Source organism: Genypterus blacodes, unplaced genomic scaffold (assembly GCF_046128005.1).
Source record: "Genypterus blacodes isolate CSIRO-AG114 ecotype Tasmania unplaced genomic scaffold, CSIRO-AGI_Gbla_v1 ptg000040l_1, whole genome shotgun sequence".
NCBI classification, from domain to species: domain Eukaryota; kingdom Metazoa; phylum Chordata; class Actinopteri; order Ophidiiformes; family Ophidiidae; genus Genypterus; species Genypterus blacodes.
This window is the reverse complement of record NW_027466853.1, coordinates 1,201,034-1,215,428: the sequence shown is the minus strand read 5'-3', so window position 1 is coordinate 1,215,428 and position 14,395 is coordinate 1,201,034. Positions and strand designations below refer to the sequence as shown.

At 40.1% G+C, this 14,395-nt stretch overlaps 1 protein-coding gene across 1 annotated transcript in view; it reads left to right on the top strand.

Annotated features, from left to right (window-relative positions):
- The first annotated feature begins 6,279 nt into the window (after positions 1–6,279).
- cdk14 (cyclin dependent kinase 14) overlaps positions 6,280–14,395 on the top strand; it is a 129,876-nt gene continuing 121,760 nt past the window's right edge. Inside the window, exons 1-2 of the mRNA XM_076148578.1 lie at positions 6,280–6,763; positions 12,274–12,305. Of these exons, the coding sequence (XP_076004693.1) occupies positions 6,670–6,763; positions 12,274–12,305 (126 nt within the window). The 5' untranslated portion in view covers positions 6,280–6,669. The remainder of the gene's footprint in view (positions 6,764–12,273; positions 12,306–14,395) is intronic.

The window sequence follows — 14,395 nt, the reverse complement described above, 5'->3', positions numbered from 1 at the left end:
ATGAATAATCTATGAGTATTTGTAGTATTCCTTCATTTCCAGTATTCAGGCGTTATGGTTCTTCCGTATTGATTACAGATTTCCACACTGCCCAGCGTGTTGGAATTACAAGTGGGAAATCAGCACCACCCTAACTTGTGTTGTTATTTTGATGTAATATTTGGACGAACAGTCAAGGAGATGTATCAGAAGAAAAGCAGACACATGAGTTCTTAGGCACTGTGTTTAGTTTACAGCCTATAAATTGTCTTTATCATCTGGGTAGATATCCTGGGGCCTTTAGACTTTAGTCTGTTATATTGATCTTGAAAGTTAAAAGTGGAGACCTATTGAATGCATGGCACCCTTGTGTCCTCTGGCAGTGACAGGTTCAGGCCCTGAGACCCATACAGGCTCCTAATGACAGCTGGACCCAGAGGACACATCAGGGGACACACAGAACTGTTCATCAATTTCCCACCTCGGTCCCAAAGCGATTGATAAGCTCAACACAGATTAAGTGGAACAGTTTAATGGGTAAACATTCATTTTTTGTGAGCTGCAATAAGAAGATTTTGCCTCAGTTTGAGTATTATACGGTTCATCAGTTATAGCTTTGTTAAAGAACAATCCAACAAGATTGATACTGATTGGTCCTTCTCAAAACCAGTCGTTTGGGCTGCTAAGCAACATTTCTTTTTTCCTGTTTATTTCCCTGGACAAAATAAATGCAAGAGTAGACTTAATGTGGCTACAAATACTGTGACTCCGAATGTGAATTGATTTAGTCTGACATTTCTAAGGATAAATCAATTGATTGTTAACAACATTGATGTCTTGATGGATGACATGCGACAATTTGCTGCGCTAAGAGTGATTCATTTTAGTAACAGCATTGATGTTGAAGGAGTAATGATGATAATAATTCATTGATAATAAGCTACATGTAGGTGGGTGTTCTTCTAAGGCACAATGACTTTCCCTTGTGCATTAAATGTACAGTATAAGATGAATAAGGTTTTTCTTGCCTTGCCAATCAGAACATTTGTCCCCACACACAAATTGTCTGAATAAAGACCAGTCAACCAGACTCTCCACAGTTTAAATGTGTATTTCTACCAGACACAACTTCCAGAGTGGTTCCAGTGTGTCACAGGGTCATGTGTAAATGCTGGTGAGGTGCATTTTTTAAATTGATTAATGACCTCACACACTCTCAGGGGGGAATTCGTCCTCTGCTTTTGGCCCACTCCCCCATACCAGGAGCAGTGGGAAGCCGCATCGTAGCACTCAGGGACCAACCTCAAGTCTACAGCTTGGGCCTTGGTCAAGGGCAATGGAAGGAGAATTAACCCAGGGGTTTGCCTACCATGGTGTTGCTGACCCACAATACTGGATCTATTTATAATTCTATAACTGTGTCTCAAATGTGCATTAAATAGTAATTATACTAAACTCTATATAGTGTGGTCAACTTTGCTAAGCTTCATCACTCTGTCTAGACTCGTACGTCCTTGTACGTACTATATTCAGTCCTCATGAGTGTGCTGATGATGGGACACTATTGTCCCACAATGCAGCACAGCAGAAAGGGAGACGCTACTCATGATGAAACATTTTGACAAAATGGTAGACAGCTAGCTTGATTCCTCAGCAAAACCGTCTAAAATGATTTGTAAATGTGAAAAGCTGTTGGTGGGAGCATCACTGACGGATCAGTTGTCCCTGAGCAGCTGTCTGATATGTCCACTTTAAACACCCAGCTAGTATACTGTAAGTTTTTGAATGTACTTTTTCCAGTATGTACAGTAGCTGCAGTGCTTCCAATTGCTTAGAGTTACCAATATATACATGGTTAGCACATAGTATTAATTATTTAAGTCTTTTCTCAAATTACTGTATATAAGATTAGATAGGATAAGATGAAAATTGCTGTGCAACAGTTGCAATAGAGTAGAAGATTGAGAGATTCATCAAACATCAACATGCAAGAATACATGCAAGAATACATAAGAGCAGACACGATAAGGAGTACAAGTACACACAATAAGGGGTCCAAAGTGCAGAATGTGAAACTGGCTATTGTCATGTAATGACAATATGTACACTTTATACAAGTTATACTGCAGACACTTGTGGTATATATGAGTACAACTATACGCTACACTGATTTGAAGTACATTCAGCATAGGAAATAAGTTTTATAGAGGACAATATTTGCCCTTGCTGAACTAAATCTCGGAGCATTTTACATACACTTGGGAAGCTTTGACAAATACACAAACTAATAAACACTAACATGTTAACTGATCATTATTACCATGATAATAAAAAGATTAGTAAAGAAACATCTAGACAGGTTACTTTTAAAAAGAAAGCTCAACACACAGATAAACACAATAGGCTGTTTGTTCTGGCACCTCAGTGGTGGAATTATCTCCCGACCCATGTCAGGACAGCTGAGTCACTGCCCATATTTCGCCACAGGCTGAAAACCCATCTCTTCAGGAGACACTACGCAGGTCTGCCCTCTTAGGACATCACCTATGTTGTCCTAGCTCTTCTGGTTTTTTCTCATTCATCTTGGTACCTAACTTATTGCACTTCTACTCCAGCTCTAGTTATGCTCTTAGCTGCTGGTTTTGGAAGGAAATGCACTTACGATTTCTTGTGACCTGAAGTTCTTTTATCAACCTTTGTTGAACGCACTTATTGGAAGTCGCTTTGGATAAAAGCGTCTGCTCAATGACCGTAATGTAATGTAATGTAATGTAATGTTTTTTGCCTTTTATTGCATCTGAACAAAATGTCCTTAGTGCATATTGATATCATTTATTGATAACCCTACTGAAATAGATTTTTAGGATGTCTTAGGAGTCTTTTCTTCACTGCTGACTGTATTGTTTCCTTCTTGTCTCCCATAGTCTCTATATTTTTTTCCCCAGATCTCATCTCTCAGTTTTATGGATGCCAACCTCAGTTTGTAAGCCTGTCTAATTTCCAGTTTTCCATTGTTGAATACCTCACTTAGAGCAGGTTTAATGCGATTGCTACCATGCTTTGGTTGTGAGGGACTTGTTTGTTGTTGTTTATGGTTGCTCCCTGCCTGCTTAATCACATATGGGACCATTTATCTGAGGAATGAGCAAAGTCCTGGTTTCAAGATTCGTGATTACAGCCGGTAAATGCCAAAAAAATCTAGCTAACGTCAATGTGGCCATTCGCAATGAGCTGTGTTCCTGCTCTGTCATTCATTCACATTGAATCAAATAAATTACGAGTCAATTCATAGCAGTTGATTACATTACAGTCAGTTATACAGGGGGAATCTTTGGTCCACTGCAGGTTTTGGGAGGAAGAATGTAGACTACAGGGGAGGTTTGCACACTGGCATCATGCAGTGCTAACCTGTGACAAAGTTTTAATGATGTGTAATATCTATCTCTACCTCTTAGGTGCCGATAATAAAGTCACTTTGTCTGAAAGGAGATGAAGAAAATCATTTTTCCCCCCTTCTTTTATGCCTCATTATCTCTCTCCTTCTTTCTTCCGTACCTCCTTTTCTTGCTTTGCTTGCCTCATTAGCTGGTTTGAAGAAGACACAAAAATCTGAGATTTTTACCTGGCAGAGAAACAAAAGTAAACATTTTAAGGCAGGACTGACGGACCTGACTGTTTCTTTCTCTAGTTTTATTGATACTTTGAATACTAATATTTTAAAGACACCACAGGAAGAAGCACTGCAGATGTGACTTTGATTTGGGCGAATATGTTTTTGTCAGATTTTCTGAATTCAGACTATATCACACACAGATGCTTGTTAATGAGCTACAGTGGTGAGCTGTTCAAAATGAATAAACCTTTTAAAATGGAAGAACCGTTCTCACTAATGAACATGTGCATTTATCTCAATTATCTGTCCTCCAGTCAAACCAATTAGACAACAGTTAGAAAGATTTTCAGTCCTCTGCAACCCATGGATGGTTGCGCAATGGCCTGGTTTAGAGGGTTGATTGATAAACATCGAGCCAAATGGAGACAGCTCTAATCAGAAGTGTTGCCCTTATTTATTTCCAACACAACCTTCCAAACTCACACACTGCTGCTCACACTGCTGCTGAATAGATTTTCTGCAATGGCCCTTTCATGACTGACCAAAAGTCGCTGCAGCTCATTGGGCATCATCATCTGAAGCTGAGCAAGTCTTGGTTAAACCTTGTTTCATGTTTGGAAAAGATGACAAATTTGAAACGGCATAATCAGGTGAGTAACGGAACTCGTTTAAAGCCACAATCATGAATAGCAGCCATGGGGACCACCAGCATTTAGGCACATTTTTGCACTGAAAAGGCTCATCTGACAGCACAGCATCTACACAACATGTAACTTAGCTCACGTGAATGCAGTCGATGTGCAAATACTAGAAATATATTACAAAAAAATCACATAGCCTGGTTTGTATTGTTCATAAAGGATCAATACACTTATGCAAATGCACTGGTAGATGTTTAGGCTCCATTGTTCTTCTGATCCCTGTGAAGTGCTCATGTCAGGCAGGGTGACTGCAGGATCCAGGTGACTGATGCAGAGTTTGGAATGCTTTGATCGCTTTACTCCAAACTCTACTGCGTGAAGAATTATGCACTGTCAGCAGGTGATTATCAGAGGAATAACCTTCAGCTGACACGACATCACCCTACTATATATACCTTCTTGCCGAAGGAATAAATTATTTCACACCGTATATTAATTGTAATTAATGTATTACTAATAAAAAGCTTTCTCACATTCCTCACATTGCCTCAACCCCAGCGATGGATAGATCCCGTGCAGGCTCGACAACACTTCGATCCTCCTCCTCCCATGGATTTTTCAGGATGCAAGCACTCTATTGTGGTGATAAGAAAATTCCACATTAAATCTGAACCTGCAATCTCCTATTATTATCAGAGTTCAATTAACTTGACTCAACGTTTTAATAATGCCTGCCTGCATTGAGAAGCTTTTACTGTAAGTATTTGGCAATATTAAGACTCCACACGTCACATGTTGAGACAGATCTGATCCCTTTGTCTCGATGGTTCACATTCATGTTTGTAAGTGACCTCTACCTGAAGCTAGTGTGAACACAGCGCTCTGCCCTAAAAGGCAACACATGAGCACATCCTACTAAAATGTGATCCATGTGCGCCCATGAACATCAACAAAAATGTATTTTGACAGTTGAATAATGACAGTATAACCCAACTTCTCACACACATTCTTGATAAACTGTGGGTAGCTCAGCTTGGATGGAAGCGTCTTCAAATATATCATCAGAAATTCATCTTCTGCACGTTTCTACACCGTATTTACCAGCCTGCCAGGTGCTGACACTGAATGATGATGATGATTGTGATATGTGCCTGTGAAGAGAATGTTAAATAAAGAATTGCGAGGTGACCGTTCTTACTGTAGTCAGTTCTTTTTAATTATGTATCAAATTAGTACATGTGTGACTCCAGTCTAAGTTGAGTCTAAGTCGTGACTTGTGGTATGACACTTATGCCTATAAACTTATAGTTCTGCAGATCTAGGTGACACCATATGATACTAACGTCCAAGGGCTTGATATAAAGAGTGATTTTAAGAATAAAGTGAAACCCTTTTTTTACTCAAATTACAAAACACATTTTTTATTCTCACAACATATGCATTTATTTTCTCGAAAAAATTACAACTCTATTCTCCAAATCTGTTTAGATGTTTTCCAACAGTGGCTCTAATGCTCACACATCCATTACTAAACATTCTAAAACCACAGTCACCTTCCAAAACTGTGCATAGTCACATAATTATAATTACAGTGATTCATTAGTCTACCTTTAGAATGATAAAAGTAGAGGATTGTACAGACATGACACATGCTTTCTACAGTGATAGAACGCCTCTGGATTTTGCTTGTTAATTGCACTGTTATGCTAATAAATAAGAGCCATGGGATGAAATGTGGACTCCCAGTGTTGTTTGGTATGCTGGGACGCTGTGATCCAGTCTAGCTGGCTCGGTGCTGGGCTGTGGGTTCGGGATAGGCGTGGACTCCAGAGCTACGCAGGAGCACAGACCAGGATCTGAGTCCCCAGGAAAATATTTCTCCTTCTGCTCCACATTAGAGGGTGGAGCTTAGACTGGGACGGACAGTCTGAAGCACCAATGAGAACGGAGCTCCTTCCGACGCGCGCCAATCACTGAATTCCGGGGCGGGGTCTGAGGGTCGAAACTGGAGAGAGAATCCCAAAAATGACATCTCTCTCCCGACTGCGGTGGAGCGGAGAACAAGTGGGACGCAGGGGAAAGAAAGAAAGAGGGAGAAGTCTTGGTTAACGCTCAGTTTGACCTAATTACGCACTCAATTACGCAGCACGTTTTTCCACATTGATGCGTTTGTTTGATCGCGGACTTTTTTCTCCCTCTTTGGAAATGTAGTTGCATTCTTGAGTCGCTCTTGGAGGCATTTTGCTGCTACTAGTTGATGAGAAAAGTGAAAGCTGCCGAGGCTCCGTTTCCTGTGTTTACCAGTTTACCGCAGCTGGGCTGAAGAAGCCCCGCAGGCTCAACACCTCGCCTCCTCCTCCTCTTCCTCCTCCTCCTCCTCCTCCTCGTCCGCTTCAAAATCAAAGCCAGTCCGCGGTCCGCTGAAGTCGCTGGAAAATGTGCGACCTGCTGCCAGCCTCCCAGCCTGTGGAGAAAATCGGCAAAATGAAAAAGTTAAGAAGAACTTTGTCGGAGAGTTTCCGGAGTATAGGTAAGAAAAGAGACCCGTTATCCGTTTTCCATCCTTTTGTGTCCAGGCTGAGTGTAGAAATGCCCCCAGCTGCAACAGTAAGTCACGCTGAAGTGATGGCTGCTCACTGTTTGTCTTATTTAAACTCTCACATCTCATCGCGGAGTAGTTTCCTCTCTTTTTCTTCAGCTGGCAGAGGAACTAACGAGGGAAATTTCAGTTCGGTGAGGGAGTGAGGAGGAATGATGTGTCTAACAAGAGGTCACAGTGCTATAGTTGCTTTATCCATCTTTATCATGCCACCATCACCACCACCATCATCATCACCAGCATTATCTCTGGTTTTCATTGGAACTGTAACTGTTAAACTGAAACTTTGAGCTCATTTAGGAGAAAGGATTATGAAATAAATTTATAACGTGATGTAAGGATTTGCGAATTTTCACCTTTTTCAGCAAGTTAAATGAAATTAACCCCTCTGTCCTCTTTTAGTCTTAAGTGTTTCTTCTTCAACTGGGCTTCTGTCATCACTTTTGAGCTTTAATAGAAAATATTATATAAATTATATTATATAGATTTTGCATAAATGAAAGTGAAACACGGTCCACCTGTAATGACAAACTACTACTAATACTACTACTATTACTACTATTACTACTATTACTACTATTACTACTACAGTAATTGTTGCAGCAAGTAGTTGGCATGTCTACAGTATATTCTGAGTAGAAACAGGGACATCACTTCTCATAGCCCTGTGCGTCAGGGTCAGTCGTATTCATACGTTCCAAGAGAGAGATCTAAGATGAGAGCACAACCTCATTCATGACTGTTTGAATAAGAATCAATAACCACAGACACAGGATCACATGGTGGCTTGTCAGCGTAGACCCTTGGTCCCATTCCATATTTCTCTCTCTTCCCCATTTCTCTCTCTCATCCTCACACACCCATGACTGCTGACACACACACATGCAGGAATTGCCCCTGCCATAGATCTTCATAGGCTAGTGTCCTTTGAAGCAGTCAGTCGCACAGATTGAATAGGTGGGATGCTGCCTATGAGAGAGATGAGAAATGAGCTGTAGTGAGTTTAGCAGCGTGGGTCGATGTTGCGGTAGAAAAAAGATTGACATTGACTTTTTTTCCTGTGCAGATGCTCCTCCTCCTCTATTGGCCGTCTTAACCCTCATCTAAGTCAACACGTCTACGCATTGATCCAGCTATCACTTTGCTGCATGGCTGCTTTAGCAAAGCAGATTTAAGGCCCTCCTTTATTGTTCCTGTCTGTGTAATGTTTATTCAGCCAGTCCCAGTAGGCACGGCTGCACTGGGAGTTCAATTACGCTGCACAATCACAGTTTAAAGTTTCATGAATTTCAGGTCACTTGCATTGAAACTAGGTCCCCAGACATTGTTGTTGTTCTTTTTGAGCGTTCTGGAGGCTATTTGGCATTCGGTTACCAGGTTTGTAGGCCTTTGAATGGATCCACATGTATCCCTTTGCTAAAAATGTTGGAAATCCTCTTAATATCTCCTCTACTTGAGTTAGAAGTTTAGTTAGATAAAAAATGTGAATTGTCGCCTCAGAAAATCATTTCCTGTGACATTTCAGCCTGAAACGTCTGTATTTTTAATGTTAAGTGCTCAAGAGAACTTTTATATTAACGCTGTGAAGGTAATGGGTCTATTCAAACAGACCAGGCCAACAGACCTGGAATGCAATCGCTAAATATCTCCAGCATGTCACTGACCTATTCAGACATAAAAGACCTGAAAATGATAAAGTCTTTATAGAATCCACAGAAATGCACTTTGAGGTTCGGCGTAGGTCTCCATCAGTTAGGTTAATAAGTTAGTATGAGTTGCAGGAGGATGAACAGCAGCTCCAAGTGGATCATAATCATTTTATATTTTTGTATTCATAAAAAATGTATCGAACAAATATTTGATCCAGTTTGCATATTGCTGCTTGTGGAATTATGACCCCAAGATTGGTAGCATGTATTGCAACTGCCCTTGAAATAGACTTTATTAAGGAGAAGAACCAGCTTGAGGAGGTGGGGTGACAAATGTGTCCCTGCTGCACTCTTTGCATTTACAGCTGGCTGCATTTGGCTGAGATCCGATCTCAATGTGGGCATGAGTATGTGGTCGGGCTCATAGGATGGCATTCTGATCACAGTGTCTTCTATGAAGATTTCATTTTACATTAACATGCAACTGGTGCTGCACATTTCATCTATTGCAAATCAGAATAGCAATTTGGCCACATCCGAGTCCCAAATCAAAACAAGCTGCAGTTTATTTAAATATTTAATTGTGTGAGGAGCTCCAAATGATGGAAGTGGTGGCATGCCTGCAGCGTGCTGTGGTGATTACAGTCATCCTACAGCTGCTTTGGGCTCATGAGGAAGTCAGTCTCTCGTCTAGATGTCTACATGTCTCTGCTGCTGTGTGAGCCAAACCTGCTGCGCTGAAGTGGATTTTATGTTCCACTGTCATCAGATCCTATCATTTTCAGCAAACTTCCTTCATCAGTGGTTGGACTTCCTTGATGATTAATACTTGATCATCGTTCCGACCTCCTGGGGACTAACATTTGCCATTACTTTATGTTATATTATGGCTCAGACAGAGCCTGGAGTAGGTAGAGCACACATGGCAGCGTGACGGATAGTGTAGGTAATAAACTAGTAAAGTCATATTTTTAGTAATACTTACCTCTTATGAAATGCAATAGAGTGCAAATAACTATTTTTCAATCTAACTTGCAGCTCCCATTTCCTTTGTTAAATAAATAAATGTACAAATGGAATTAATATATATAATATATGTAAGCAAATAACGTTCTTTTGTTCTTTTGTAATCATTCCTCTCATTTCAATTACATTCTAAAAGTAATGTAGTTCAACTTAATGAACAAGTTTTTCATTTCACAAGGATTTGCAAGTGGGACATCAAAATGCAAATTTCTCTAGGTGTGAGATCCAGTATCAAAATCTAGAAGTGGTAATGAAGTGTTGTGGGTTTTAGAAGAAGTGTTGACATTATCTTCTGGTTATTGAGCTTTGATCAGTGTTCTTGTGTCTCCTTCTCACTGATTCCTTCAGTACAGGAGTGAAATGTGTTGGATAAATATTTTTAATGTTGTATTCAGTCACTGAAATAGAGGATTTTGTTCAGTATGTAATTGTATTTATCTTAACGTTGCAGAGAACCTTTACTGAATTAAGATGTGAAATGTTCATACACCAACCAAAGATACAAAGTTGAGGACACATTTTCTTAAATCCCAAATATGTTACTCTCTTGTAACAGGATTGACATCTAAACAGACATGTTAGGGTGAAATCCTTGAAAGGGAAGTATTCAAGTTTTGTGACTTGCTGTAACGCATACGACTTCTTCCCTCTGCAGAATGTATATGGTGCAGTGACGTTGTTTGTGGATTCGAAGCTGTAATACTGCTGTCTGTGTGTCTGCCTCCTTCAGGGAGTCACGCTGTACTGAACGTCTCAGGAGACAGAGGAAGCGTTTTATGCCTCGCTAGTTGGGAGGACTCAGCTTCCAAAACAATCACTCTGACATAAATAAGCCATTTTAGCTCACTTTATCATTGAGCCATCTGCTCTCTCTTTCCCATCATAGATAACGTAGACGTCAGGGATGTCACGTGATGCTGTCAAATTAAATCTTAAAACTCATTATCTACTTATTCATAAAACTCTCCTTGAGCTTCTTCTGCTGTGTATTTGCAGCGTAAATCACTGTCAGAAAGGATGCAGCGTTATTATCGTCCCTGACTATGATGGATATCAATGTCAAATGAAATACTGCCATCCTCTGCAGTCACAACGAGAAGCTTTGCTACTTAAATCCTTTATTTCCACGTAACTATATTTCTATATAGAACATTGTTTTACTCATGTCTAGTAATTGTGTAATATTTCAACAGAATATATTACTTAAATCATTCACTACTTCAAACACTTAAAGCAGAATGGAGCTACTTTAACTACTTGAATGCAGAGAGCAGTGTCGGAAATGACCCATAGTCCACATTTATGCCTCCAAAGACTCACATTGACACTTATAATAACTGTAACGCAATCAACGTGAATGAAACCTGCAATACAATTTCCAATAACAACGTTGACAATAGCTAGCCTTGTATTTTCCGACTGTGATCATGACCTGAGAACATAAATTTGCTCTTTCTTGAGAAAAACTAACCATTACATCATGAGGCGGGCAGTTAACAACCACACCGAACAACAACTCACAACCAAAACACGGTAACATTAACAATAGACCTACTGTAAGTGTTGCATGAGTGAGGTATTCAACAAGGGAAGAATGGAGATTAGACTGGCTATAAACTACTCTTTTGGTACCAATAAAGTAATAAATGATCTTATCCTTGGAGGGAGACACTGTACTAACAATTGTGTCAGCTGTAGAGGTTCTCCCCAGCAAAGCAGGTGGGGATGATGTGATGTCATTATGGAATAATGTCTTACTGATTAACTCTAATTATCAATAAACCGTACATCAATATATACACTTGTTCATATAAACACTGTTGCTTAAAGTCGTGATTTATTTAGCAGATTTCTATTTTTGCAAGTGTGTTTAAAATGCCTCTACATTTTGGTCAAATCAATCAAATGTTTGGTCAAAAATGGCCTTGTAAATAAAATAGGTTATTTGTTCCATACAAGCATAGAAGGCTTTTATTGTCAGTACAACCGCCTCTCTGCTTTGAGTCCTGGTTTGGATCTCCAACTCCTGACAATTTGACTCTCAAGATCTTTTGTGAGATATTGCTTCACATCTGTCAGTTCACCTCTGATCTGGGCTTTTTGTCAGTGTGAAAAAAAACTGAAAACTGTAATGAGTGGATGACTGGGTTAGAATTGCGCTCTGGCACTCACTGAGAGCTGTAAAATTCAATTCAAACGTTAGTTAAAAGCTGCAGAATAGTGTTCATTCTCAGAGTGACTCTCCCACACGACACTAGTCCATTTGAAGCAATGTGAGGCTTTATGCTGACCATGTTCTGTGTCTGCTCTGAGGCTCTCACTGAGGTGGTTTGGTACTTTGTGTGAGCAGTGGCAATTGTGCTGAGGCCCCCAAACAGGCCCTAATTGTCGGATAAATAATAGAATATAGAATAGAAAATATGGAAATGTGTTTATGCCCAGCTTTCCTAGTACAGGCCGGCTGTTATGATATTGTCTCCGATGTTGTTACGGGATGTTGTCTCTGCATTCATTGTTCTTTCTTGCATTTCAATGAAATGAAAGAAAAAAGTTTCTCCCTGACAGACACCACGACTGATTAGTAACTGCTTTGCTGAACGCTGAATGAATTTGTGATGAGTTTGAAACACAGTGACAAGTGTCTGCGCTGTGCTGCTGTGCTGCTGTGCATGATCTCTGCCAGTCCTGTTCTCATTTGTTTATTCTTCAAAAGATGCAGTCCAGATTACGCGTGATCATTTTTCTCTCTCTTTCCTCCCTCTGCAGCTTTCAAGAAAGATGACGGTGGCTTTGATGAGGTAGGTTGAAAACAAGTGAAATGTGGGATCTTGTGATATGTCTGGCCTAATTTCAGGGCGACGCCACATCGCTGCATGTCTTATTTTTCATTAAGGTCTTTCTTGGCCAGATGTTGTCAGGATGTACTGCAGTTTTTGGATGGGAACCCTGCTGTAACTCAGTGCATATGCGGTGTGATGTATTCATGTGTGGGGCGTGTTGGTTTTCCCTCTCATCTCACAGATGTCCCTCAGGGTCAGTTGCCATCAGAAGTTTCTTTGGCTGCCAAATTAGTCTCTGGGTACTGCAACACACACATAGTGAACACAACTTAATGCACCAAGCAGATTCCTTCCATATGACTACTGCAGCCAAGGCTCCAATGCTTTTCTGAAACTTTCCCAAAAGTAAAAAAAAATGTTTATCCAAGGAAAAGCTGTTTCTTGTCCAACTCCAACAATTTTGGAATTCTGTCATTGGATGTTGGCGGAAATAGTTGCTTTTTGCTTACGTATATGTAATTTGATTCTTGTTGCTGTTAGTTACTGTTAGGGATTTACATTTGGCATTGCTGTATGTCTTCCATTTAGTTAGTATTAACTAACACTGTTGTACATGTATATTGTACACACACAGTGACTGCAGTGCAGATGGCAACGGTGAAGGGAAAGTAGATATGTACAGTATTAACACAAACATGCAGTTTGTATGCGTACCTCTAAGGCAGCACAATGAATCTTATAAAAATGAAAAGTTTCAAATGGAAATATGTCAAATACGTAAATAAATGTAGTGTAATATCAGAGTGACTTTAGGCATTTTCAGCCTTAAGCAAATAGGTCACATGATCATACTGTAGATCAAATAGAAATTGCAATATTATTCCAAAATGATATGCTTTTGCAAAATCAGATAGCTTCAGGCACGCCCACAATACCTGTGTGGTCCCTAAGTAAATAAAGACAAACATTATTTGACACATTTGTGCCTAAAATATGGTGTAAATATGCTGAGATGTTCACAAAAGTCCCCTTGCAGTGAGAAGTACAGCATTAGGCCTGGGGTGGCTCTCCATCATCAAGTTTTGTGGCCCAGATAATAATTCAGAGGCTACAGAATCATGTCACTGTAGCTTCAGAGGACATGGCTCCACGTGGAATCAAGTTTTATGATGCTTCCACACTTAAAGTGGACACGTATTTTGAAGCCATGTAAAGCCACCAAATCACTTTGGCATCCCAAAACCCTTTTTAATATAGCCATGATGGATAAGTTATTGGATGCGTAGCTCAATACACTGTATTGATTTCTCTCACATTCCCTCTTGGCTTGCTGCTGTAGGCAGTTGGTTGCTGTGACAGTAAAGATTACTGAGATGCTGCGTTTGTGGTGACAGAAATTCTGCTTTGTCTCTCTCGTGAGTTAAAGTAACACTGACTCTCCAGCATCTGCTGTGGATTTCTACCTACAGTAACAACCTCACTGCTATCTAAGCTTTGGGATTCCAGTTAATAGTCTGCTAGAGGCAGTGACAAGGTTTTGATTAATGAATAAGTGATAAGGCACCAGGAGGCTTTGTGTTTATGTGGCATAACACTGCCACGTCGCTGCTGGAAGATTCCTTTCTTTATTTATTTCCTTTATTCAGATAGTTCCCTTGGGATTCAGATCTGTTTTTCAAGGGGGCTCGGGGGTCTAAAACATTCTGGAAGATGACAAAGGAACCGCACAGAACATTTCACTAGAGTGAGTACAGGAGAGAGACACAACAGGCTGAGCTCTGTCAGTCTACATATGCTGACCAGACACAAAGACATTTAGTCATTTTGCCTTGTCACCCCCCCCTCATCCCCCCTTATACAGTACATATATATACACACTCTATATATATATGTACAGATGCAGGCTTATCACATTCTACATGGAATGAATATTGTCCTTGTTTTGTCTAAATTTGGAATCTCTCTGTATCCTATCAGGGTAGAATGGAGGCAGCGTATTCATTCAAATGCCAATATAAAGTATCATATCATCGCTCATACTGTGTAATCTCACTGTTGCACTGGAAGGTGTAAACAGATCCATAGGAGAAAATGAGCATCTTGAGGTG